The sequence below is a fragment of the Brachyistius frenatus genome, unplaced genomic scaffold (genome assembly GCF_029030835.1).
Source record: "Brachyistius frenatus isolate BFR_SWC_R1_liver_20210118 unplaced genomic scaffold, ASM2903083v1 Contig_196, whole genome shotgun sequence".
Taxonomy (NCBI): domain Eukaryota; kingdom Metazoa; phylum Chordata; class Actinopteri; family Embiotocidae; genus Brachyistius; species Brachyistius frenatus.
In genome coordinates, this window is record NW_027210795.1 from 550,396 (window position 1) to 575,538 (window position 25,143).

At 44.5% G+C, this 25,143-nt stretch overlaps 3 protein-coding genes across 3 annotated transcripts in view; 2 read left to right on the plus strand and 1 right to left on the minus strand.

Annotated features, from left to right (window-relative positions):
- Positions 1-25,143, plus strand: part of LOC138632847 (inverted formin-2-like) — a 103,991-nt gene that overhangs the window by 41,991 nt on the left and 36,857 nt on the right. The gene's annotated exons all lie outside the window — the stretch shown is intronic.
- gchfr (GTP cyclohydrolase I feedback regulator) lies at positions 13,473-17,005 on the plus strand. Its single transcript, XM_069718683.1, has 3 exons — positions 13,473-13,639; positions 14,164-14,258; positions 14,971-17,005. Exons 1-3 carry the CDS (start codon positions 13,604-13,606, stop codon positions 15,098-15,100), a joined length of 261 nt encoding a protein of 86 aa, XP_069574784.1. The 5' UTR covers positions 13,473-13,603; the 3' UTR covers positions 15,101-17,005.
- dnajc17 (DnaJ (Hsp40) homolog, subfamily C, member 17) overlaps positions 18,927-25,143 on the minus strand; it is a 28,685-nt gene continuing 22,468 nt past the window's right edge. Inside the window, exon 11 of the mRNA XM_069718680.1 lies at positions 18,927-19,200. Within this exon, the coding sequence (XP_069574781.1) occupies positions 19,075-19,200 (126 nt within the window). The 3' untranslated portion in view covers positions 18,927-19,074. The remainder of the gene's footprint in view (positions 19,201-25,143) is intronic.

The window sequence follows — 25,143 nt, forward strand, 5'->3', positions numbered from 1 at the left end:
GCCTTGATGCCTCAACTCAGAGAGGTTGTTTTTTTTCATCACACTATGAGCTAGTGTGCAGGACAATACATCCGGAGGACCCTGGTGTGTGTGACTCCGTGCAGCATGCAGGCATCTGCACGGGTGCACGGGGCCGCTCGGGACGGAACGAGAGGTGCCGGAAGAGCGGCTTGAGCTGGAGTGGAGGTGTGGATCATGAAGAAAAACACAGTGGGGATGAAGGGTACTTATGGAAACGCAGGGGCTAACACAAGGTTCCGGAGACACCGTTTACTCAGCCTGCCAGCATTAGAAGACTTGGCAAGCTTTTCCTGTCCTCCTCCAACGCGAGGAGCCATGTTCAGTCCCAGAGAAGGAAGAAGTGAGAGGACACAGCAGCAGAGTGTGTTCACACAGCGGCGGCATCACAGCCAATCCAGAGAGAAACAAATCTGAGCTGTCCAAGTCTTGGGTTGGCAATATTTTAGATTTGCGGAAAAACAGGAGGATTTTCTGCACATTGTCTCGAGATCACACTTGATCGGATATGTGGAGAAAGCGGCTGAGTTTACTGGAGTGTGAAGTCATGCAAGTGCGACTGATGACAACAAATATGTATTACAGCATTAAATCTTTTGGTGGGTGATCTCATAGCATTATGTAAGACAGCGGTGCCCGTGCCAGACCCTGAGACATCCAGGTGCATGAAGCTCAGCACGCAGCTCTCTTCTTTGCTTGCCATACTTGGAGATAGTCGGTTTGACTTGCTCAACTTCAGTACTCCGACAATCATCCTAATCCAAGAACTTTGAAAACGCTGTGGTGATCAAATATTTTTGGAATAAATACAGCTTTCTTGTTTACAATGCAACAAAACTTCAAATAATTTAAAACCACTAAAGTCTCCTGCATCACAGCAGAAGCTCCGGCTGATTACATAATTCAGTTCAGGCACAGAAGGAGTTAACACATCTGCAGTGAGCTACCTCTGCGTGAACCACGGCTGTGGGGTCTCTCAGGGCTGCAGTTCAGCTTTCAGACACAATTACATTTCGTGCAAATTGTACCCACTTGCCCAAACTTTTACTTGGTAGAATCACATCAGAAATATCGGATCCCGACTACTTTAGATGAAGATAAATGACTTGGTTGGGATTCATAATTTTGTGCTGAAGGGTTAATTATGAATTTCCTCTCGTTACTGTGGTGGTGAAAGACAGAAAGGGTTTTGTTCATGAAAGTAAGGAAAAGTATCTCTGGTAAGAGTGAGAAACGTCACACCTAAACAAATTTAGAGGAGTCCAAGTAGCTGCTTAAACCAAGACACAACTGACATTCAAATTTATGATCAAGACTGTTTGATCATCCGTTTGCTTGGATTAAGTTCGAAGCCCAGTGCAGCTCTTTGCATCTAAAGGAAAACACTCTCATCCGGTTGCAAGTGCAGTCTCACTTGAGAGGTGTAAAAGTGCCATTTGATGAGTCAGAGGAAGGGAGAGCTTTGGTATGAATGACCACCGGTGACTCAGATTGCTGTTCACGCACACAGGTGGGTTTGGTTTTGACAACCTGTGACTAGCAGCGCGAGAAGTATCCAACAAGCGCCCCTCATCTCACACCTCGCCGCCGCCGTCCACGAGCCAGAGTCGGGGTGTCTGCTCCAATTCTCCAAACTGGGATCGTATAGCAGAGGAGAACCCATTAAGCCAGTCTGGACTTTGGATGACTCCACCAGCAGCGGACTCCCCCTCATCATACCACCCCCACCTTTTACCCCCTCTCTCCCCTCCCCCCCGCTAGCTCGGCTGCCAGGAACTAAGATGTAGGCCTCTGCAGAGAACCGCCTCCAAGGTAGCACATCTCTACACTGCCAGCAAAAATAAGACATTCTGCTCTCTCTTGCTTTCTCTCCCTCATGTCTCAGCAACAGTCCCTCCACAACACAGTGGTCAGAGAGCTGCCAGGAGCTGCAGCCAACAGCTACACACCCCCCTCCCCCAGATACCCCCCTCCCCCTCTGGTTCTGAGAGAAATCCACCTACAGTTTATGCAGACCTGCGTTTGAGAGGTCATGTGTGCTTTCTGAGATCGGTTACGATGTGCGCTCGTTGTTTATTGCTGTTAGGTTGGAAATTGGGAATTACATGGACTGTAGAGTACCTGGACTTTCAAAACAGAGCAAGCCTTTAAAAAAAAAGAACAACAAAAAAAAAGAGAGGACCAGCTAATATCTGTTCAGAGATGAGGGTAAAACAAATGGACAGTGATTGGCAGATGCTCATGCTGTGACCCAACGGCAAAAACTGTAACTGCAACACTGAGCTAGCCGAATACTCACCCCAACCTTCACCCAGGTCTATTTATAACTTTGTTCCAATCCCTTTATCCCCTTAGCAGCCTCCTTTTCAAAATAATGATATGACTTTCTAATTTTAGAGAATAATGCTTTTAGTCTTTTAGGGGGACATTTAATGATTAAAAGGATTTAAAAAGAACAAAAACATCACATTAATGTCATTATGGTCCTGTGAGGAGAACACTGGACGTCCTGCAACCTCAACGCTTCATTGCTTTTGCTTTTAAATGATCTTAGCCACCACGACTAACCTATAATTAGTTCAGCATCATGTCTTTTAATGTCTGCAAATTTTACAGACTTTTACAGGGAGTAAGTTTCTAATAAAAGATCTAAAAGCACTTGCATATCTGACAACTATCACGCAGCCAGGACAAACTATAAAGCGGTTAGCGGGTACAGCTCACAGACATGTATGAGGATTCGACATCTGTCTTTGCACTTGCGGTGGGTCGGCAATATCGGTGCAGACCAAATTGAATGTATGAATGCGTGAAAGCTGACTGACGTAATGGACACATCTGTATTTCAGGTCCAGCCTGGACATCTGAGCGCAGAGGGACGGCCGACCAGCTGACAAAACTCTCGTCGCTACACACTCAGCAACATAAAAACTACATAAAAAAAACAAGCGAAATTCCATCGCTCACATCCCAGGACACCCATTTCATCTGGCCTGGAGCTGACATCACACCTACTACTCATTTCATAACATACCGCCAGGAGACGGTTCAACACGCGGGTCATCACGGGCTGATTTATCACAAGTCAAGAAAAGTAGTGCAGATTCTGCTCGTCGGGTGATTTTTTTTAGAGGAAAGAAATATACTTAAAACTGCAACGTAGTCATAGTCAGTTCCACCATGTACACGAGATGACATGGGAAAATGCATTCGGGTGTATTACCGTACAACCAACTTGAAAACTCAACAGTACGTGAGAGAAGAAACTTTGGGATCTCATACCAAGCTAGACTCCACCATGTACGAGTCAATAGAAAATATAAAAAATATTAAAGCTGCATTTATTAATGTATTTAAATTGACTTGTTTGCTGTGGACCTAAAAGATAAAACAGATAGAAGCTCCAAAAAAACGCTGAGACAGAATCAACATGTTGCAATCGTGTTTATGAGCTAACCGCTGCTAACATTGGACCCCAGCTTTCATCCCATAATGCATCTGTTTTCCTAATGACTGTGGTGACTTGTGGATGACCATGTCCCTGCTCATAAAGCTTGTGTGGTCACACTGTGGTTTTAATAGCACGACAGTGATGGTAACCACCATCCGGAGGCCTTATTAAAAAAAAAAAAAGAAAAAGCATAATTTGATGATTTTAGCTTAAATGAAACACTCTATCTTCTAACCCATAAATCAAAGTTCAAGAAGGATAATTTGGAGTAAATAATACATTTCAAGATCTCTGGAGACATGATAAATATGAAAGTACAAAATGAATCAATGATTACAGCAACTATAAACACTGTAGACAACATGGCAACAACAAATGCAACTACAAACTTAAAAGATTTTAAAAAATAATTAAATAGGGTCTCAGATGCAGAAAAGTTTTTTCACATCGTTTATTTAAACTTAATTTAGAATATTTAGGAATATTTAGTGGCTGAGTTGGAGTAACATAGTACACAAAAAAGGATATCCCTCATTATCCTTGACTTTATGTGGACAGTAATCAGGGAATGAGAAGGCCAGTGCTCAGTCTTCGTCAAAAGATGGGACACATTTGCTTAATATCGATGGCACTTGTACAAGGAAGTAAAGTATTCAGGTACGGTGACATCAGTTCGGAGAAAACCACCAAACCTTTAGCACTTTTGACGATAAAGATAATGTCGTCTTTTTTAAATTTGCATCTTTCTCGAGAATTCACCAAAAAACAAAAGCTTTAATGGGGAGCAGGCTAGAACGAAGAATCTGAATAAAAAAATGAGAGCAGACGTCCCGAGCACGACACATTCACGAATCGTTGCTCGTCCGTTCTGTGATTGGAAATAAAGCCGACATTTGTTTAGAACACGGAGTGTTAATTTGTCAGAGTGCTAATCAGATGTAGGCGGACCTCGGCGCTCGGTACGCCAACTATAACCCGCATGGGAAACGGGAGACCCTCGCACTGAGGAAACGGCCGAGCCGGATTGATCGAGTTCCACGGCGGCCGAGGGACATTTAGTACTGGATGTAGAAACACGCTCAACAGAACAGCAGCTCGATGCCAATGCAAGAATCCACGCAGCCAAAAATGTTGATTGACTGAGTATGGAAACGAAACAAGGAAGTAATTCATTGGAAAGGGTAAAGCAAAGAAAAAAAAAGTTCATGGCATTTTTCACTTTGGCAGGTTGTCACCTTGATAATATAAAAATGGCGAAGCAGCAAAAGAAATATGCGTGGTTTTCAAGAATCTGGCAACAAGGCCGGCGAAGGGTTTTGCTGCCATATTCTGTGCAATTTAAAATCCCTCAGATAGCCGTCTTACATGCCATCAGATGTGGTCAAATAGCCCGCAATGAAACTATTGTGTGATTATATGACATTAGTGTTTTAAAGGGAATTTTGTGGCATAACAAAACAGAACCATATCTTGGTGAAAATGAATTTATCTAAGTGTCACTGATGTGGGAAGGGGAGCAGCAACTCATACCCAGTTCTCTGGATAAACTTGTGACATCTCTTTTAGATAAGTGTTGGGAGGAAACAGATAAAGCTTTCCATGTGGCATGTTTCTTTTTCTGGCTCATTCCTTCGCTCGGCTGCAAGAGACCTCTGTTTAATGGAGTTGTACGAGGAGGACAAGGGGGAGTAAATGGGGGAACTTAACGGGGGGGAGTGGGGGCACACCGAACACGCATGAAGTAAAAATAGTCCTGGATGAGACAAGGTGAGACAAGGTGAGACAAGGTGAGACAAATGCCATTACGGGGCAGAAATGAATATCTGAGAAGCCAGGAGGGAACCTGGGAGTTTGTAGGAGTGTTTCCTCTGAGGGGGGGATCGGGGTCTGGTTGCACTGGGATGTGGAGCCACCTGCTTAACATTCAGGGGGGAATAAAACAAAACATGTTCAACACACAACTGCATCCATTCTCATGTGAACACACACATTAAACTACACGGACAGCATCTCTCGACTCCCCTCGTATAGACACACACTCGATGACCTCCTGGCTGATGCTTTCTGTGCAACGGTGTGTGTACTGCCAAGTCACACAGCTTGAGCAGCAGGGAGGTCCAGAAACCCAGAGGGAGATGGTACGTGACAGAGAGCAGGCCGTGAATGAGCGAGTGTGTGCAGGTCGGCGATGTGGACATTTTGGGAACGCTCTTGAAAACGTCCGTGAGCTGTGCACAAAGGTGGACATGTTTACACCGAGGAGCATTTTTCGGATAATTAAATATGCAGTTTGTTTTTTTCGTGGAAGGGAAAAAGGACAGCGAAGCTAGCGCACGGAGACGTAGGGCACAACATCTGATATCCATATGTTCATCGGGCTAAACCCATTTCAATCAGGCCTGCGGCTTCATGCAGCTTAAGTAGCTGCCTGTAAAATAAAGAACACAGCAGAGAGACACTGCGTGTTGGTTTGTGTGCGTGTGTGAGCGGTTGTATGAGCACGTGTATACAAACTGAGCCTGGCTTCACCACAGAGAGAGAGAGAGAGAGAGAGAGAGAGAGAGAGAGAGAGAGAGGAGGGCATATGAGATTCATGCTGCATCGATTCCTCTCTCCAAACTCTGAAAGTGATTTTCTCACCGTATCTTGCAGGAAATGATTCATTAGGCAGTGGCCCAGTTGGGCTCACTCTGATATGGAATAAGAAACAGCTCCTCACCCCAGGCTGGTGCGTTTGGAGTGTGCACCGAGACAAAGGGGGAAGATGGGAAGCAGCCCATGAAGGTAATGATAGGAGGGGCAGAGAGGGAGGAGGTGGGGGGGGGGGTAAAATGGCAGGGATGGATGCAGGAAGAGGAATGGAAGGCAGCTTCAAGAAGGATGGAATGAAGGTGGGAGGGAAGGAGCTGGAGGGACACCGAGGGGGGAAAGGGGAGCCTATGTGGCTTCGAGTCAACGACACAACAACTCCCAGACAAGCTCGTCTTTCCTGGAACACCACAGGACAACTCAGCACGAAGGAGAACAACGCAATGTACTCATCTTTCTGAGGTCATCTTGAACACATCTTGAACAATTGTTGTAGTGTTCGGTCTTAGCGCCGCCACTACTGGGAAAACACAAATGGCGAGACAAGTACATACAGATCAGCAAATCACAGCTTGATCCAAAATGGAATAAGAAAAGGCCGCTGGAAGACGACGGTGCAGGTACACGTCGAGTGAATAGCTTTGAATAATGAATAATCTAAAGTGTAACAGCACAGAAAGTGACTGAACAGAATCTCAGATATTATACTGCGTTCCAACGAAAGTCAAGATGTCCAAAATCGCAGAGCTTTTTTTTTTACCTCTGTGATGCGTCTCTTCTCCGCCCGGACGCTGGGGATCAGAACAGCTGCGCTTATCCACTGAGCTACTGTCTAAATTGATGAATAACCCACTCATGATTATGCATAGTCTTCAATATTAGACCACAATCTTAATAAAACAATGAATTTCTTACAGCCAGATGTTTTAACTCTGCTATTATTCCAGCAAAGGAAATCTCTGAGCTGTCTGTTTCCAAAATCACCCGCTTGTTCACTCACACATTACGTGATAAACACCTGGTGTCACACCAACGCCTCATTACACCTGTCCGTCAACGCATCGGGCTTCACCTCGGTGTGAAAAGGACGGCACCTTAAAAAACAACATTTGTTGAGAAGATCACGATTCGGGTAGAAAAGGTCATTTTATTTCAGCTTCGGCTAGTATGAGCTGTCTTTTCATACCACCTGCCGTCCTCCAATAGGCCGACAGGTGTATTACCAGCATCGGTGTGATACTGGACTGTATATCTATATATCATATATCTATAAAAAAAAATGTGTCAGAATACAACATGCCGTGCGCTTTATTATTCTGTGTGCATCCTAACGTGACCCCACCAACACGAGTTGCTGGTAAACGATAGGAGAGGATGGGACTTACGTGGAATGCATTTGTGGTTTAAAAAGAGGAGTGTCGGAGATAAAGCTGACATTTCCTCGAAGCGGTTGAAGGTGGGACGAAGGAGGAAGACGGGAACAACCAAAGATAAGACAGAGAGGCCTGGATTACACGTTAAGCCTCGTGACTCAACCACGACGGCTCAGAGATATCGATGGCAGACAAAATACGTGTGTGTGCGTGTGTGTGTGTGTGTGTGTGTGTGTGTGTGTGTGTGTGTGTGCAGCAGTGTGGGTGTCCGTGTGTCTCCTGTGACCTCTCGCTTCAGCTGAAACTTGTAATATCGCAGAAAAGTATGAATTAGATAAGTGTCAGTGAGCTGTCGGCCTGAGAAGCCAGAAACCATCCCGACCACACTGCATTTAAGAATGTGACTTTCGGCCCTCAGCTTCATCCATCATCATGTAAAACCATAAGAGCTCGTTCGTGTGTGTGTGAGAGTACATACGTGTGCTTCCAATTATTTCCACCGAGTTACTCATGAAAGGCAGTCGAACCCTCAAAACCCAGATATCGTGTTGAACGGTCCGATTCCGGATGCTCGCTCTTAATGGACTCAGACCCTCAAAATGATAATGTACTCGTTATCTGTCACAACAAGACGATAAAAATCACAGCGCCAGATGGGAATTTATTGTTTTCCTCCTCTGAAGTGATGTCTTGCGAAGATTCTTTTTACTGCTCGTTTCAGATCTTCCATTTACGGATGTGTCTGGTGTTTGTGTTGACAGTTTTTGGAGGGTTATTTGTTTGAGTCACCTGTTTTTACAGTCTCCTCCTCTGGCTGAAGATGTCCTGTGAATGATGCAGGACATGAAGGGAACCCCGTCAGACATGTGGCCTCCATTAGACCCGGTACTACCGTGACATCATTGTCACATATTTGACTCTCATCGTGCGCCGCTCTCTTTCCTCCTTCGGAGGCCGCGGCTATTTAAGTTTCACTTTCATGTGATCGGGCTGCGATATTAAAGACTATCTTAGATATTCTGATTATGTCGTTCTTTCCCAACCTGATATTTAGCAGAGCGTTCGTCATTTGAAGGATCTGACAATTTTTTTATTTATTTTTTTGAATGCAAAAATCCTGTCTGACTTTGAATTGTGCAGCCCACACAAGGTTAAGAATTGCAATAAATTACAGACACAAATTTACCATTATTATAAACAAAGTAACCATGGCAACAAGTGATAACTCGAAGTCATCAACTGAATGGATGAAGAAGATCTGACCGCTGTCGTCACTCCGCATTACACAGCTGCTAAGTTTGAACCATGTGAACCAGGAGGCTCGACGTACAATGACGGGAAAGAGGAGCCGTGACGGAGCCGCAACGTCGCTGACCGCGCGACACCCCCTCGGTTCATTCACACTCCGTACAGATCACTACGTCGGAAACGTCACATTTATTTGCCAGTAAATCATCGAGGCTGCAACACTTGGTAGTTTCGAGCATAAACTTCCCACCGCCGGTCACTTACTGCCGGTCGACTCTCCTCTCCGACCGGTTCCCGGTTGCGTCCCGTTCAAACCGAGGCACAGGGGCCAATCAGCTGTTTAATGCACCTGTAGCGGTGCGCAGTTTTGTGACGTCATCAGTACACGATTGTGAATCATAAAAGACAGGTTTTTAGGCAGGTAACAGATAATATGTTGAGACGCTGTTGACTTTTGTACCTTTTTGGTTTCGAATTTTTTTGTTTTTGTTTGTTTGTTGGTACCTTTTTCTACTTGTAAATACATTTTTGCCACCGATCTGCACGTCTGGGAGACGAGCACAATAAATTTCACCATGTTTGCGTACGACTCCGCCATGTTTTGTGTTATCTGAGGGTTGAACCCCGTCACAGAAGCCGTTCCACGTGTGGAGAAGCTGCGACGATACACCGAGCAGATTTCCCTCTGCTGGACTTGTTCATAAACAACATCTAATAAAAAGCACGATAATAACCACAGGCCTGATGAGAATCAGGATCAGACTCAGTCCCGGCGGTGTGCATCCATGTTGTCATTCCTCTCTCTCTCTTCGATTATCCATCTCTCTCTTCACTCTCTTATGCTTTCCAGAGATGTCAACATGTTGTCATGGTAAACGAGCTGACAACCTGAGCCGGGTCAGGACTTTAGAAAATGATGTGACATCCAAACACCAGGCAAGCAGTCACATTAATATTCCTTTTCAATTCATGTGTGATCAGAACAAACTGTTTGCAGTAAGATTATAAATATAAAAGTTTATGCTACGGCTGTGGAATAAGAACCAACGCCGTGCAGGGAAATGAGGCTTCACTTACAAATCGTTCACAGTATAATTTATTGAGTCGTATTGTGGAAAACGTAAATAGTGTAAAGATGCATCTGATTTTTCAATTATAGGTTTGTAGCCACTGATTTGCTAAGAAATCCCGACGTCTCAGATAGCTGTTCCTGGCACCTTCTGGATGATCTGAGATAACTTCTTGGTCAAATATAATTCATATTTAACAAAGAGAAAGATTGTTCTGTCTTTTTTTTTTTTTTTAAAGCATCTCCAGAGAAACTTAATAGTTCAACACAAGAAACCAAAAAAACTGGGCTTCATGGCTAATGTGTTCAAGCCCTCTTAAATCTCTCCTCTGTTTACAACACATCATGTTGTTTCCTGTTACTAATTGTCCAACCAATCCTCCTTGTGGTAACCCAAATCCTCCTCGCACCAAATCTAGCTCTGAACCGAGGTGATGAGAGAAACGACAGTGTGTGAGAAAATGTTGTCCCGAATATCTGATGACATTATTCTTAATCACTGAGAGAAAGTCTCCCTAAACAAACCTCCTCTCCAGTCTGCACAACCGCCGAAACCGCATCCTGGTGTTTCTCAACAAAATGTCAAGCTGGTGACAGCACTCAAAATGTTTCACGGTGATTCGCGCAGCTATGATGTGTTGTGTAATTCCTAAACCCGGCAGTGTCATCCATCAGTGAGCGCAGCATGAGAAAGTAGGCGGTGAGGTGAGGTGAGGTGAGGTGAGGTGAAAAGGGAGGAGGAGGAAAAGGAGAATTGAACCTTGCTGAGGCTGCTGGGTAATATCCGCGCCGCTCGGAGACACTTTATGTAAGATGCAGGGTGTAACCTGGAAAACAGCGAAAGAAAAGGAGGTCAGCGATGTATCTCCTTGCAGAGGAGGGGGCCGCGAAGCTCCTCAAAAGGGAACCGGGCTGCACAGGCAGATGCGGACTGACACAAGTATATATTCACAAGTATAAAAGTCCAAAGAAGAAACACAGGGCGGAAAAATACAGCGATTCATCACAATTAAACACACGTAAACCTATGTGGTGTATAACCTTAACACCCAATCCGTCAGAGAGCTGCCTGTTGTCTCTGCTCTCCCTCGGCCGGTTCTTGGAAATATCGCCCCACCGTACACCTCCAGTAAATCATCACATACACACACTGCCTGCTGGATAGTTCGTTCCTATTCAGTTCCCACTCGGTGATTTAAAGCGATGGCTTTAGCAGCGCAACCTTTCAGTGCAGGTCTTCACCCACGCATATTCACAGCAAGTAAATCCGTCAAACACATTTATCATAGGAAGCTTGATGTTGTGTGGGCGACGGCGGACACGCTGGGAATTAGACATTACAAGACATTGTTCTTTTTTTTTTTCAGGATGATTGTTTCAGTTTTAAATAGCACATGTTAGAAAGGTTGCCTGCGTGGAGCAGTGAATGTTTTTCACTTTCCTTTGTACAAAACCAGTTTTATTGACGAGGTTACGGCTTGCAGGCGGTCAGGTGCTGCAATAGAACAAGCACCAATGATAATTAAATAATAATCCTTTTTTGCTTGATAAACCATCGTTATTTATGATTAGAGGCAAGAAGCAATACATCCATGTGTTGTCTTAAGTTGCAGATGCTACTTTAAGGACACGACTAAATGCAAGTGTTCCTGACACGGGCACTCACACTTTAGCTGAGAGGTTGAAGGCAAAGGCCTCATGAAAAGATCAAACTGCTTCCTGTGGCCCACCAGGGATGTGATCCGCTGTCACCACAGTTCACAGAAGAGGCGACCCTGCACTCTAATAACCAGCAGCAGATGAGCCGGGGCGGGAAGACACGGCAGGAGCACAGGAAGTGGCTCGGGAAGGAGCATGCTTGGAGAGAGAGTGGTTTTTTTAGCAGGAGGGGGGTTCCCCGGTTTGTTTTTGGGGTCTCGGCTACCTTCCTGTTTTCTTTGCTGCAGTGTGGGTCTCAGGTTAACAGAGACAGATAAAACATGAGAAAACACATTCCAGGAAGACCTTTTCTTTTTTTACATCACAGACTGAAGTTCATTCATCTGATGGGAAAACATTGACTCGTCAATCAACAAGAGGCTGTTTTCCAAAGATGAAATCACTGTGACACCGTTTGTGACAGGGTTCAACTTCGGCCCTCAGATAACACAAACCATGGAGTAGTCGTAGGCAGTGATGCTGCAATTTATTGTGCATTTGTCTGCTTCCTGCAGAAATCATTGAGCCCAACAAATAGCTCACAGATAAACCTGTCTTTTATGATTAAAAATAGTATTTTAAATAAACGGGGCGACGTCACATACTGATGACACAACTACGCACAGCTGGAGGCGTATTAAACAGCTGATTGGCCTCCGCCTCGGTTTGAACGGGACGCGCCGGGAAACAGGCTGAGAGGAGAGTCGACCTACAGGAAGTGACCAGCGGTGTAAAGTTATGCTCGAATTACCAAGTGTGCAGCCTCGATACTTTACTGTCAGGACAAATAACTGAAGTTTCCCAGGTGCCGACGTAGTAATCTGTATGGAGCGTGAATGTGTGCGTGATCATCTATGCGTGTCTCAATGCTCCGTCACACCCTTTATTGATTTAATTATACATCTCAGCTTGTGGTTGAGATGGTGGCAAAAACAAAGAGACAAAACAACACAAACTGAATGATACTGATCTCACAAACCAGTAGGGGGCAATCTTCTCAGCACTCCTCACCAAAGCACCTGATTGAAGGGGCTGCAGATTACAGGCTCGGGATGAGTTCAGAGGGAGGTAATAACACACTCATCTGATAGTAAACAATATTCACACTGCAGAATGCTAGAGCTGCATCAAACATTTGATTTCATGGTAAACAACTTTGGTTAGAATAAAGTCTTCAAAGCTGATTGCAGCACAGTATGAGCTGTCTGCCAACCATCACAATATTAAGCAGTGAGCAGGCTTTAAATGACCCTTCCCACTGAGCTTCGCATGGGAAGCCTATAACCGAATGTCCATCGGGCTCCTCTGGCATCCACATTCATATTACTGATTTTATCAGAGTCCCCACCATTGTTGTTTGCCGTTGGTCTGTGTCTTTCATTTCCCTCTCAGTCACAAGACTGATCCAAAATTATTATTACTGCACTGAGGAGGAAATTAATAAATCTCTGGGACGGACAGAGTTCCAGACAGCGTAGGTTTAGTGTAACACATGCAGGCACACATATATCCTTGTTTTTAAACAGCAAGCTTACTACTCCTTGTGGACAAGATGCTCAAATGTAAAGCTTAATTTTTTTTTTTTCTTTGCAATATAAGTACCCTTCGCGGCCTGGAATAACAGGAACATGCATACTACAAATACTAACCACTACTTCATATTTATTTTAGTGCTTTGTTAACTGAATCTTGATGCTATGTGTTTTTATTGCTCAAGTCTGTTCGACTGTTTGTTTGTTTTTATACAAATATTATGGCTGTAATGTGATTTATACATTTGCATCCTTCAGATGTCTTGCTAATTAAAGTGTAGTTGTAATCACAAATCATATTTAACTTATTATTTTTAAAAAAAATGCTTAATTAAACTAACTAATAAACTATGTCGGCAATAAAAAAAACCATTTCCTCTGGCACAGGCACGTCGGCCAAAATTTCTCATGTCAACAAACCACTGATCACAGTTGAGCAAGACTCTGCAGAGCAGGCAGCACTGTTGACAGATGCTGAGAGCAGCGCTCTGATTGGTCCGTCGCGGTGGGTGTTTCCGCATTCCGCAAAGAGCTGTCAGCGCAAATTGGAGAGGACACTGTCGCGTCCGTGGAGACCTCTGCAGCCGTTCCCGGGAGAATAAAGCACCGACGCCGGGGAGCAGGGATGCCTTACATGCTCATCAGCACGCAGATCCGACTGGTGTGTATCTCGCATCTGTAAATGACTCGTGTCATGCTTTTTTGGGGAAGGCGCGCTCCAGTTGCAGATTGAGGAGTTTATTTATACTACTAGTCAATCAAGGTCGTCACTTGCAAATTATAGTTACGCAAAGAGCTGTAATATTCTGCATGCTGTAAAAAAAAATGTAATAAAAAAAAAAGTTAAGGCTACAATCGGAGGAAGAAGCGTGAGTATGTTGTGTTTTTTTCCCCTAAATTAAAAACACATGTTGCCCAGTTGTTGGCCTCCCTTTGCGCATGTTCATGTTGTTGTCTGCACGACTCCAGCAGCCTAATTCTATATCCTCTGAGTATTAGATCATCTATTTTTAGTCTGTCCAGATATTAGAGATTATGATCCGCACCTGCCACAGGGCTGCAGGTGTAGCCGGTGATAATGCAGCCAGAGCTGCACCAATAACTAGGCTACCTCTATTCTTTTAGCAAAGCTTCAACACATCTAGATCAAACATAAACTGTATGTATTTATATGCTGTCTTTCAGGAAAATGGTCCAACAAATGTGGGAGATGAATTCTCTGATCCAGCTGTCATGAATTACCTCGGAGCACGGAAAACAACCATGCTGGGAAACAATTTGTGAGTACTGAAAATAGGAAGGGTCACTTATTGTTGTGGATGGGGGGGATCATTTAAATGTGGCAGACAACTGGTCCAATTTTGGCAACACCTGAGCATTTAAAAAGTAGCTTGGATTAAGATTTGGAGGAATTGTTTCAGCCCAGCCTTTGTCCACAAAAACACAGAGACTCAAAAGTCCCTCGTAGGTTGACTTTCTATCACTTTTGTAAAAACTCCACCGATCTCCAGCACCACCTCTAAACTTTTATGGCACTTCTCCGATGTTGAGCTCCACACACACGGAGAATCAATTCTCAGGTAAACTGTAAATGTGCACACGCTGGGCCAGATTTCCATATTTAGGCACTTAAAACCGGTTTTGTTTTCTTTTTGGCAGTTAACATGTACACATTGACAACAGAGCTGAGATCAGGTCACATGGAGGGAGGTAGGGGGGGAGAGGGGGAAACCCTCCAGTGTGTTTGGGGAAGGCTGCTGCTTTGCAGATTTAGAATAAACCATTCAAGGTGATGGAATACAGATCGGGGAAGTGTTGTCATTGGCATTCTGATTCAAATGCTGCTGGGAAATGAACCGAGGTGTGGAAGGAAGTGAACAAGCAACAGTGAACAATTAACAGCATTCTACTCTCCAAGCAAAGTTTACTGAAAGACAGAGAAATCCCACATCTGCGGACGGCAGGTTTACTTTGTGTTTATGCTCGTTTCAGTTCTGAGTACCATGTGGACGAGCCGCCTCGCCTGGTGCTGGACAAGCTGGACAAGCTGGGCTTCCGCGTGGTCACGATGACGGGTGTGGGACAGACGCTGGTCTGGTGTCTCCACAAGGAGACGGACTGACTGATTTAACAAGTGACACTTAAGCCTTTAAAAGGACCAGTGAATTGTGCTGAAAAGCTTTGTCACCTTATCTAATGTTCCTTTTTTCTTTCTTTTTTTTTTTTTTACATATGACTTAATGACAGCTATAAACTCAGCCATTTGTCAAGTAAAATCTAAGTTTTAAAATTGAGATGATCCCTTGCACATGGTTTCAGATTAACTCCAATAGATGCTAGGCCACCAAACAAAACCACATTCCAGAGATTTTATAAAATCCTTTGCAAATAATGTTGCTGTTCATTACTGGTAAACAAGTTTAGGGATCGCAGTAGTTTGATTGTATATATCATACAGCAGCAGCCAGTTCTCACTGTCCACTGTCCTAAGAAAAGACTGTTAGCACTGTGTAAAGATGTTATTATACGTTTGTGATTAAATTGTGGAATTGTGTACTTATTAATAAAAGAAAATGTCCAAACAAATCAAAATTTAACCCATGCATCCATGAAATTAGACACAACTTAAAACACAAAGTGTAAAACAGGCTGTTGTTGTGGGGCCCTTTGCAGCTCTGTGGCACCTTCCAGCGATGCCGCATGCTCCTCGAGGAGGCTCGAGCATCGCAGGCGGATAGAGAGCAGGAGTCTGCCTGCGAGAGCCAAAAAACGTTGGGTGGTTTCACTCCAGCTTTCAGGTCTGCCAGCGCACGTCTGAGGCCGGCCCGGATCACTAACCCGCAAACCAGAAACTTTGCCAGCGAGCTCACAGCCAAACTCTTACCAGACCTGCTGCCTCACACATGACTGTGCTTCCACCTCCGCAGTGGAGATCAAAAGATGCTGGTGCTTCCTCGTCCTGCGACCGCACAGATTCCAGATACTGTTTGCAAACACCGACATGACAGCAGCAACGTGAGGACAACATGGGAGGAAGAAGAGACTGTGGAGATTCCAAGCTTCCTCTGTAATTACTGATATGACAGCGCGTACAACAGACTCATCCTCCCAGCCTGGTTCGCATGCAGCCCAAGCCACTGTGGGCTTAGAGCAGGGTTGGTGGTGAATGCGTTTCCTGTAATTGTATTTCCTCTGTTGTCATTTGGACCGAGTTTGTCTGTTTCAGGGCTGCTTTTAAAAAAAAAAAAATTATTTCTGGGATATTGAAAAAGGCTACGCATAAACAAAACCATGTGATGAGGGGATTTTGCAGGAGGAGAGGAGCAGATGTCTCCCACCGCACCACTTCGCTGCGCAGCTGGACATTGTGTAACGGAGCCACGGCGAAGCAGCGCAGGAGTGGCAGCGAGAAGGATGACTGGATTGGACGTTGCGAAGCCGCCATGTGGCTTCTAAATAACACAACGACGGGAGAAAGCGCCGCCGCACAGACCTGCGAATACACTCACACCATTATGCCATCGTCCCCCAAGGGACAGGAAAAACAGACTATTTGGACGGACAGATGTTCTACAGGCTGAGGACCTTGTTACAAAACTCACGCAGACCGCAACAGTCTGGCTCAATGTGGGTCACCCAGCGGTAGCATGTCACCTCAGAGAGCATAAACAAGCAGTGCAAGGTCTGCAGACTCTTCTAGATATCTTTTACATAAGCACATTGTGAAACAGCAACAACAAGAGATTAAGTTGGGAAAACATTGTTGAGGTCAGTATCATAGGACAGAACATTCATTCCCAAGAAAGTGACACATTCTCGAAGTGAAACTGGCCTGTGTCACGATCCTTCAGAGGCTGCAGAGAAGTCTGTTAAATGTAAAAAGGGAGGTGGGCAGGTTGCTGCAATACAGGAAAAAAAAAAATGCGTAAGTGGATGTTCGTGCACTGCTTGGCGGAGAACTGACCGCAAGATATCGGTCCTTCAGAAATAAAAGATTCCTAAAATAAAAAGCAATTTTCTTTCTTGCTGAGAGTTACAACGATGAGAAGGCCGATAAGTCTCGTGTGTTGGATTGGAAGCCAGAGCGAGATGCGGTTGTACGGTGATGTGCCAGACTATTTCTTGGCCGGGAGCAGTGACTTCCCCGAGTATCCACTGGTTGCCTGGCAACCACACGATGATGACGAAAACTCCAGAAAGTCACCTCTTCCTGCCAAGAAATAGTCCGGCACCTTACCTCCCTGTTAAACGGCATCTTGTGATTTTTTTGTTTTTTTGTTTTGTTTGGTCGCTAATTAGAACAAAAATGTGTTTAAATAGTGAGTTTCAAAGCTGCTGGAAATGGAGGTGTTTTGTTGTTGTTTGTTTGTTTTACCACGGATAGAGATGCTTTTCCATCTTTACATAAGAGCGGAATCATCTTCTTATCAAACTCAAGATGTCTAACTGTTCAATTAACATAAAAAGGTATTTAAAAACGTGACATTAAAGGTTGTAGTTAACTCATTAGATATTAATAATATATATAATGATTTCCCAGCGTTTTTCTCTCTCTCCTTCGTTTGCTCGTCAGTTATGAGAAATTCAACCACTAGATGTTTTTATCCGCCTCAGTGTGTTTCATTGAGATATTTTTAGAAAAGGTTTCTGAAAAGGTATTATTCAGAATTTTACAACAAAAAGTTAACATTGGACAAAAGATAATGAATAGTTTCACATCACAGAAATATTTTTTTTCTGTTTGACTGTGCCTTTAATAATCTTCTCAGCCTCTTCCCTCAGAAAGGGTCAGAACCCCACGTCTACATTCACTTGACCAGTGTGATATAAATGGCTTGCATAGAGATTACATTCAAAATATTCAAATGCCACATCTTCCTCTAAACAAACGCACCGAGTTCAATGCACAGCATTGTACAGCCTTGAAATTGTGGAGTCTGCAAGCCCTCTTCAGTCTGGAGTAGAGCTTTAGTTAAATTGTATACAAAGCCCGGCGAACAATCATCTAAACCACCAAGATCTGTTATGGAGGGCCTCCAGAGCATGTTCACTTTTCATCATACGAGGCCACAAGACTTCATGACAGCCCACCTAGTCTTCCAATCACAGCCTGATTACTGGTCTAACAGAGGGGAGAGACGATTCCCACGTCGTCCCGTCGAAGGCTCTGCGGTTTGGATTAACACTCAACTCATTTCACAGAGTTTCTCAACGAGTACGCAGTGCTTTTTACATTCCACTCATTCGGCCAGAATAATGAAGTAATGAGTCGTCAGGTTTAACCAGACAATGGCTGACATGCCAATTACGTTACTATGCTGCTTTGATTATGTGCGGTTTTGCACAGCCAACACAGTGAATGAAGAATAAATACTCGCCGGTTGCCCCAAATGTCTTAAATGTCTTGTAATAACTCACCTTGAAGTGTATTAGTGCTCAGTGATGTTGTTATGATTAGCAATCAATCCTCAAAGACTTCTCGTCGCATGAACCGCAACGCAACATTCCTATAATCTCTAAATAGTGTGATAAGATTTACTGCAGTTTATTACATTTCAGACCACAGTTTATATAATCAGCCCCGACTGTCAGAGAAATTAATAAGATGGTGATAAAATATTATCTTATAAAGTCTGATGAAATATCGGTTGATTACTCAATGAAATGACGCTTTAAAAATCCCCTGCTGTATGTTAAATTTGTCTTTAATAGACTGAACGGTTTGTTTAAAGGAACTAAGCTAGATAATTACAAGACTACACAACAGTGTCAGTGGAGCTCCAGTTCATCCGTGTATCCTGTGTGTTCAAACTCCTACCTCAGATCACACAGCTTAATCCTGCAGCCCTCAATTCTTCTCTACTCTGCATCTCCTGCAGCTGTCCTACATTTCCAACAAAGAAAATAAGAAATTGGCACAACGCATTAATGTAAAATGCAGATTTAAAAGACTTTTTCCAAAAGGTTTATTTTGACACGCAGCATATTACATACAAAAAAAAAATAAGAAAATACATGACAGACTTTATGAAACTAAAGCCTGAAAGAGGTTTTCATGTAATTAACACGCTGGTACCGAGCTGGCTTCCTGCAGCACTACGACATGTCAGCTTCCTCCTCGTCCTCTCTCTGCATTTGTTCTATGAGTTTCTGACGCTCGGCAGCCTGCCTCATCTTCATCATCACTACGCTCTCGTAGTCGCGCTCATTGGACAATGCGCCCTAGAAGAGAGAAGAGGGGTTATTATAACAGAGAAAACAAAAGAACACCTGAAGAAATCGGTTTGCGTTCACAGGATATTGTCATTTTAAATTTGCCAATTTAACATTGCACTTGCAAAAAGTTGGAAGAGCAAAATTTTAAAAAGAACAATAAAACTTTAAGAGGCCTTTTTAAGTTCCTACTGTTGTTTAAGCTCCAAACATCCTGGATCCTACACTTCCCATAATCCACCATCCAGCAGCCTTTCATGAATTACTGCATCCAGTTTGTAAAGCAGGTTTTCTGTTATAAGTGTGTGATCTTTGAGCCCAAACAGAGATAACCTTCATCACATCATCATCAAATCCCCAGTAGCACAGGTTATACTGCAGGCTGTGCGGTACTCTCTAACACACACTAAACTGATCTGGAAGTGTACTATACTGAACCTTTCCACTGAGGGAGTCAGAGGAAACATCTCTGTGTTTCATATCATGACAGCAGCGACTCGAGGCAAACAGGGTGAAGGAACCACTGTCAGGGTCTGACGTCTGTTTGCTTTCACGACCGGGCCGGTGGAGAGGCAGCTTTTCGTACAGATGCTCTCATCTCGGTTCCCATTAGCACGATGACAGAGCGAACACGCATGAGACGGCGGCCCACAGAGAAACAGTGACGGGGTAATTCCACTGCCTGAGGTAATTAAACCCCAAAATGTGGGCTGGAATTAGACCTGGCAGCCGCCCGGCCGCTCGCTCTCATTCTGCCGATGTGATTTCTCTGATTGGGCTTCCACGACAACGGCTACGGATTCCCCAGACTGTGGGGGGAACCAGAAAGGGCAGCCGCTGGCTAATGGCTAATCAAACAGGGTGAGACACAGTTCAGACGGTCGCGATCTGTGCAGGCCAACACACACGTCCAGCCACGGGGGGAGGGACGCCAATGAAGCAAGGACGCTCTTTTAAATATGCCACTGGGATGATGCTTCCACCGTTCACTTATATGCATTTAACACATGCACGAACCGAGACCATCATCCCGTTTTGAAGAGGGTGAGGGGGAGAGATGCATCCACAGAGGGAACCATTATTTTAAAGGATTAATTGGAGGAAGTTTTCTGGGCCAAAGAAGTGTCTCTTTAACAAGACAGTGAGCTGCAGGAGAGAGTGAGCGAGTGCTCTGACGACCGGGAGAGACTGAAAGCAGATTCAAGAGGAGAGGTGGGTTTTAGTCGATGCGCTCGGCATCTGGAAAAGATCACGGGGACTCCAGCATCCATGTGCTGAGAGAAAGAAGGTAAAGTGTGGAGAGAGAAGAGGAGAGGGTTGGTGAGGGAAAGTCATCTCCCTCCACTCCCGCTTCACCCCCCCACCCCGGGATTGAGGAAAGCTGCTATTATCATTCCTATAATGTGAGCTCAAGCCCTCGTCTGACACGTAACTATGAAATATCACGCGAACACCATTATGTAAATAAACAACTCTTGCATCCTCAAATGAAATAAAACAAGAAAGTATACAAGCGAGGGTGGAGATGCACCCTCCTCTACTGCAAATACTGTATATTCCTGCTCTGTCGTGCCCTCTACTGGTCGCAGCGCTGAAGTGCACCTGAGAAACCTTGTGTCTGACCTGTCCTGTGATCGGTGTGGTCACGGGTGGACTGCACCACGCTCAGGATGGAGGGGGGTTCTGAGCGTTAACAGGTGCTTTATGGGCAACGTGACGCATTTCTTCTCAGGATGAGGGATGTTTCCTTGCCTGGGGTGTTAACTTATAATGTACATGTTTAGCCAGTGCATCACTCTGTAACCAAACTCTTGGTGTGTACACATGCATGCATGCGTGTGTGTGTGTGTGTGTGTGTGTGTGTGTGTGTGTGTGTGTGTGTGTGTGTGTGTGTGTGTGTGTGTGTGTGTGTGTGTGTGTGTGTGTGTGTGTGTGTGGTGCTGTAACACTGGGGCCCAGGGTGAGTAGGAAAACCACAGAAGACAAACAATGGGCCCCAAAGCCCAGAGAGGAGTGTTCGAGGCCACCGCAGAGGTGGGATGGTAGTAAAACACACACACACACACACACACACACACACACACACGCATGCCTGCATACACACAAACAAGCTGCGGGTTAGCGATGTGACATCAGCACATGGCTAGGCCTCCAAACAGCACGCCTCAGTCTGACCCCGGGCCAGTAATGACATCATGAATACCACCAGAGCTGTGAGTCAGGCAGTGACACACACACACACACACACACACACACACACACATTCCTTCCCACACACAGCAGGAGGCATCATCTCAGGGAGGGCAGGTGGCCACCGTCTTCCTCCGGCACAAGTTGTCAGATCAACACCATTCCTTTGTGTTTTTGTGTGAGCGCGAGTGAGTGAAGAGTGAAGAAGGAAGTGTGTGTGTGTGTGTGTGTGTGTGTGTGTGTGTGTGTGTGTGTGTGTGTGTGTGTGTGTGTGTGTGTGTGTGTGTGTGTGTGTGTGTGTGTGTGTGTGTGTGTGTGTGTGTGTGTGTGTGTGTGTGTGTGTGTGTGTGTGTTGGATATGAAGAAGATGAGACCGCAACTACTATTTCTCTTCAAAACGTGTTAAATACTTGCTCTTCCATGTGTATAGGCTTATTGTATTTGATAAATGAATTACAACAGCAGCTATCAGATATATCTAACTGGGTGATCACGGTGCCAAGAAGGGACTTCATGGATTTCCAAGAGAGGAACGGGTTTTCCCTCAGCAGGCCTGCTCTGTGGTCCTGGCGAACCTTTCTGCCTCTAATACACTGTGGTGAAGTTAATCAGGGAGCTATTTATCTGGAGTGTGTGGTAGTGGTGCTGGTGGGTTTCTCTCTGTGTGAGTGTGTCACAGCATGTGACTTATGAGTGTGTGTGTGTGTGTGTGTGTGTGTGTGTGTGTGTGTGTGTGTGTGTGTGTGTGTGTGTGTGTGTGTGTGTGTGTGTGTGTGTGTGTGTGTGTGTGTGTGTGTGTGTGTGTGTGTGTGTGTGTGTGTGGAGGTGCCCATGCACTCCTGCTAACTCAAACAAACAGGCCGGGGCGAGTGCACACGCATGTCGCTGGAGCCAAGGTGAAATTCCCACGTTGACAAAACTTCAGCTTTCAAAATGGTAGAGAATTAATCATCATTCATTACAAGAGCCGGCAGACATACAACCCCAATGCTTTGGTCTGTTATACCGTTTTTGTTAGTGAAGGACAAACACTTCACAGAGATTAGGGCCCAAATCTACTTCCTGTATTTAACCCTTTGCACGCACACGTCCTACAGACATCTGGTTTCTGAGTCAAACTCCCAACACAAGTCCGCCTTTTACTTGGGAGTAAAAAGACGCGTGTCTGAACAGAAAATAAAGTGATTTCAGACAGTAGATGTGTTTCCTAAGTGGAAAGGTCAATACAGCAGTGGTGAAAATATGAGATAAAACTGCAAAGCTGATTGGAAGCAGTAAGTAGATGTGAGTACATGCGGTTGTGTGAGCATGTGGTCCGAGGTGGTCACGGTTTTCGACAGAATAGAAGCCTGTTGGGTGGAAACCTGTGCGCCTTCGGAATCTGCAAAACTAAAGGAAATAAACAGTGAAAAGAGAAATGGCAGCAAAGACCTGAACTTCTGCTGCCCTGGCATTTGTCTTTATGATGGATGAGCTCAGGGATACTGAAATCGGGAAATGTGGAGGTTGGCCTTTTTAAAATCCAACAATGCATCGTTGTAAAAGCAAAAATTATTTCTTTCATATCCGAGCCTTCCGGGAAAAGCCCCTCTGATTGCAACAGATTTGCCATCAAAACAAAAGAGGCTATGGGACTGGTATGAATGTAGTATTAACCTTGGAGATGTCAAAAATGAGTTTAAGCCTTCTGAGGGGAGAAAAAAAATTAAGTGAAGGATCCAACGCCAAAAAAAAAAAGGCAGAAATTTCTGTTCCCTCTGTTTGTACGTACGAGTTCCCATATTTACATGCTTCCTTATCTACAGGATTCAATCTGTAGGACAAACAAAGCATCACGCTACATATTGTTTATATCAACTCTACGGTCTACACACAGTAATCTAAATATCACAGCCATGATTTAATGCCCACTAATGAGTCAGCGCCAGGAGACACAACATTCCCTGACCACCCACATTCACTGGAGGAATAAAACAAAAAGAGTCCTCTATGCTATGTGTTATACATTACACCAAATCCTGCAAAAACTACATGATGGTTTTTTGTCTTAAAGCAAAACAAGGAGATCAAAACATGTAAAAGGAAATACTTTCACAGAACCGAATTTACCATGATAACATTTTCTGGAGGGCGCAGATTAAAGACAATGCAGCTCCACATTATGTGTTTTACACATCTGGCCCCGGAGACGCCCCTAAAGACTCTTATAGATGAACAAAGGTTGTGATTTCTTGCTTGAAGTCCACTGGAAAACAAATTCCTCCAGTTGTTTTGTAAAGGTAGGGGAAAAAAAAAAAACAAGCATCATACCATAATTAGTGTAAAAATAGATAAATAGGCTGTTTTATATTGTTAAAGCTTTTGGAATTAAAATAAATGATCTCATCACCGACTATTTTGTTATTCGATAGTCACCTCCTGACGTGACCTCACTGTGTTGATTAGAAGCTATAGTAGGATTTGTCATGTGAAGATGAATGTGATGAGTCGGCACTCGGTATTCAGCAACATCACACCTGGATTTGAATATCAGATCTTTGTCATGTTGCGGTCATGTGACTGACTGTCTGCACTTCCTCTCAGCAGACAGACTACCGAGTTTCTGTTGGAGCGCCTTCAAAAGGCTCGTCACACTGAGTCATAACTTTGGAGACAAACAGTGACGACAACAGTTATGGATGATGACAAAGGCAAATTTGAAAGTTCTCACGAACGCTGATGAAACGACAGTGGCTGGAAAAAACAGACGCAGACTAGCGGAAGGCCAATTTGAACTTCCTCGTCTTGTGCTTTTAATAATCTGGGTAATTCCTGGATGTACAACAAGCTGAATTTTATCAAAGTAAAGTCCTATGTTCTATGTTCGCCATCATGAAACAGTGTTTTTCATATAAAAGAATCAGACAGCGCTTGCAGTAAATCTAGTCTAAATGCCGGCTGTCTAAGGGCCTTGATACAGCGGAAGCTGGAAAACACACAACAAAGGGCCAGAAGAATATCCAGCAAAGCCTCAGTTTGGGCTTCTAGCGCCAGTCAAAGCAATATCTGGAAACACTTTTTATCCTGCGACAACAAAAAAACACACGCAGCATCCCAGATTTCAGGCCCGGCATAGCTGCATCAAACCACACTGCCCGCTATGGTCAGGCCTTAGAAAAGAGGCTTATATAGAAATCCAGTCAAGGCTAAACGCATCAGCCCGGAGGCTACGTAGCAGGAGAGAGCAGCGAGCAGAGCGAGTCCATCCTCGGCCAGACGGCAGGTCCTGTGAGGTCACAGACAAACATCTCATCCTGATGGTCGTCTAGCCTGAAAGCCGTTTTGTGGTTGTAGGTGGAAGAGGGGAGGCTGTAGCTCAGTCGGTGGAGTGGGTTGCACACTAATCGGACGGTTGGTGGTTCAATCCCCAGCTCCTCCTGTCCACATGCCTGAGCGTCCTTGAGCAAGACACTGAACCCTTAAAAAAAAACGCTCCTGATGGTGAACCATCGGTGTGTTGTAAGTCGCTTTGGATAAAAGCGTCAGCTAAATGTGTTCTCAGAAGAGAGATGTTTGAAATGTTCTCTTTCAGTCTCGGGTAAATGTTTTGATAATTTCATTTGCGTGAGTAATTGCGTCTGGTCTCGCAGACTGTTCTGGCGCTGGAGTGCGGAGCGGGAGGATGAAGAGAGGATGAAGAGAGGATGAGGCGGCGCGCCTGTTGTTTAATGGATCAGTTTTGAAATGAGTGGTGGGAAAAAAAAAAAGTACGATTTGTCCTTC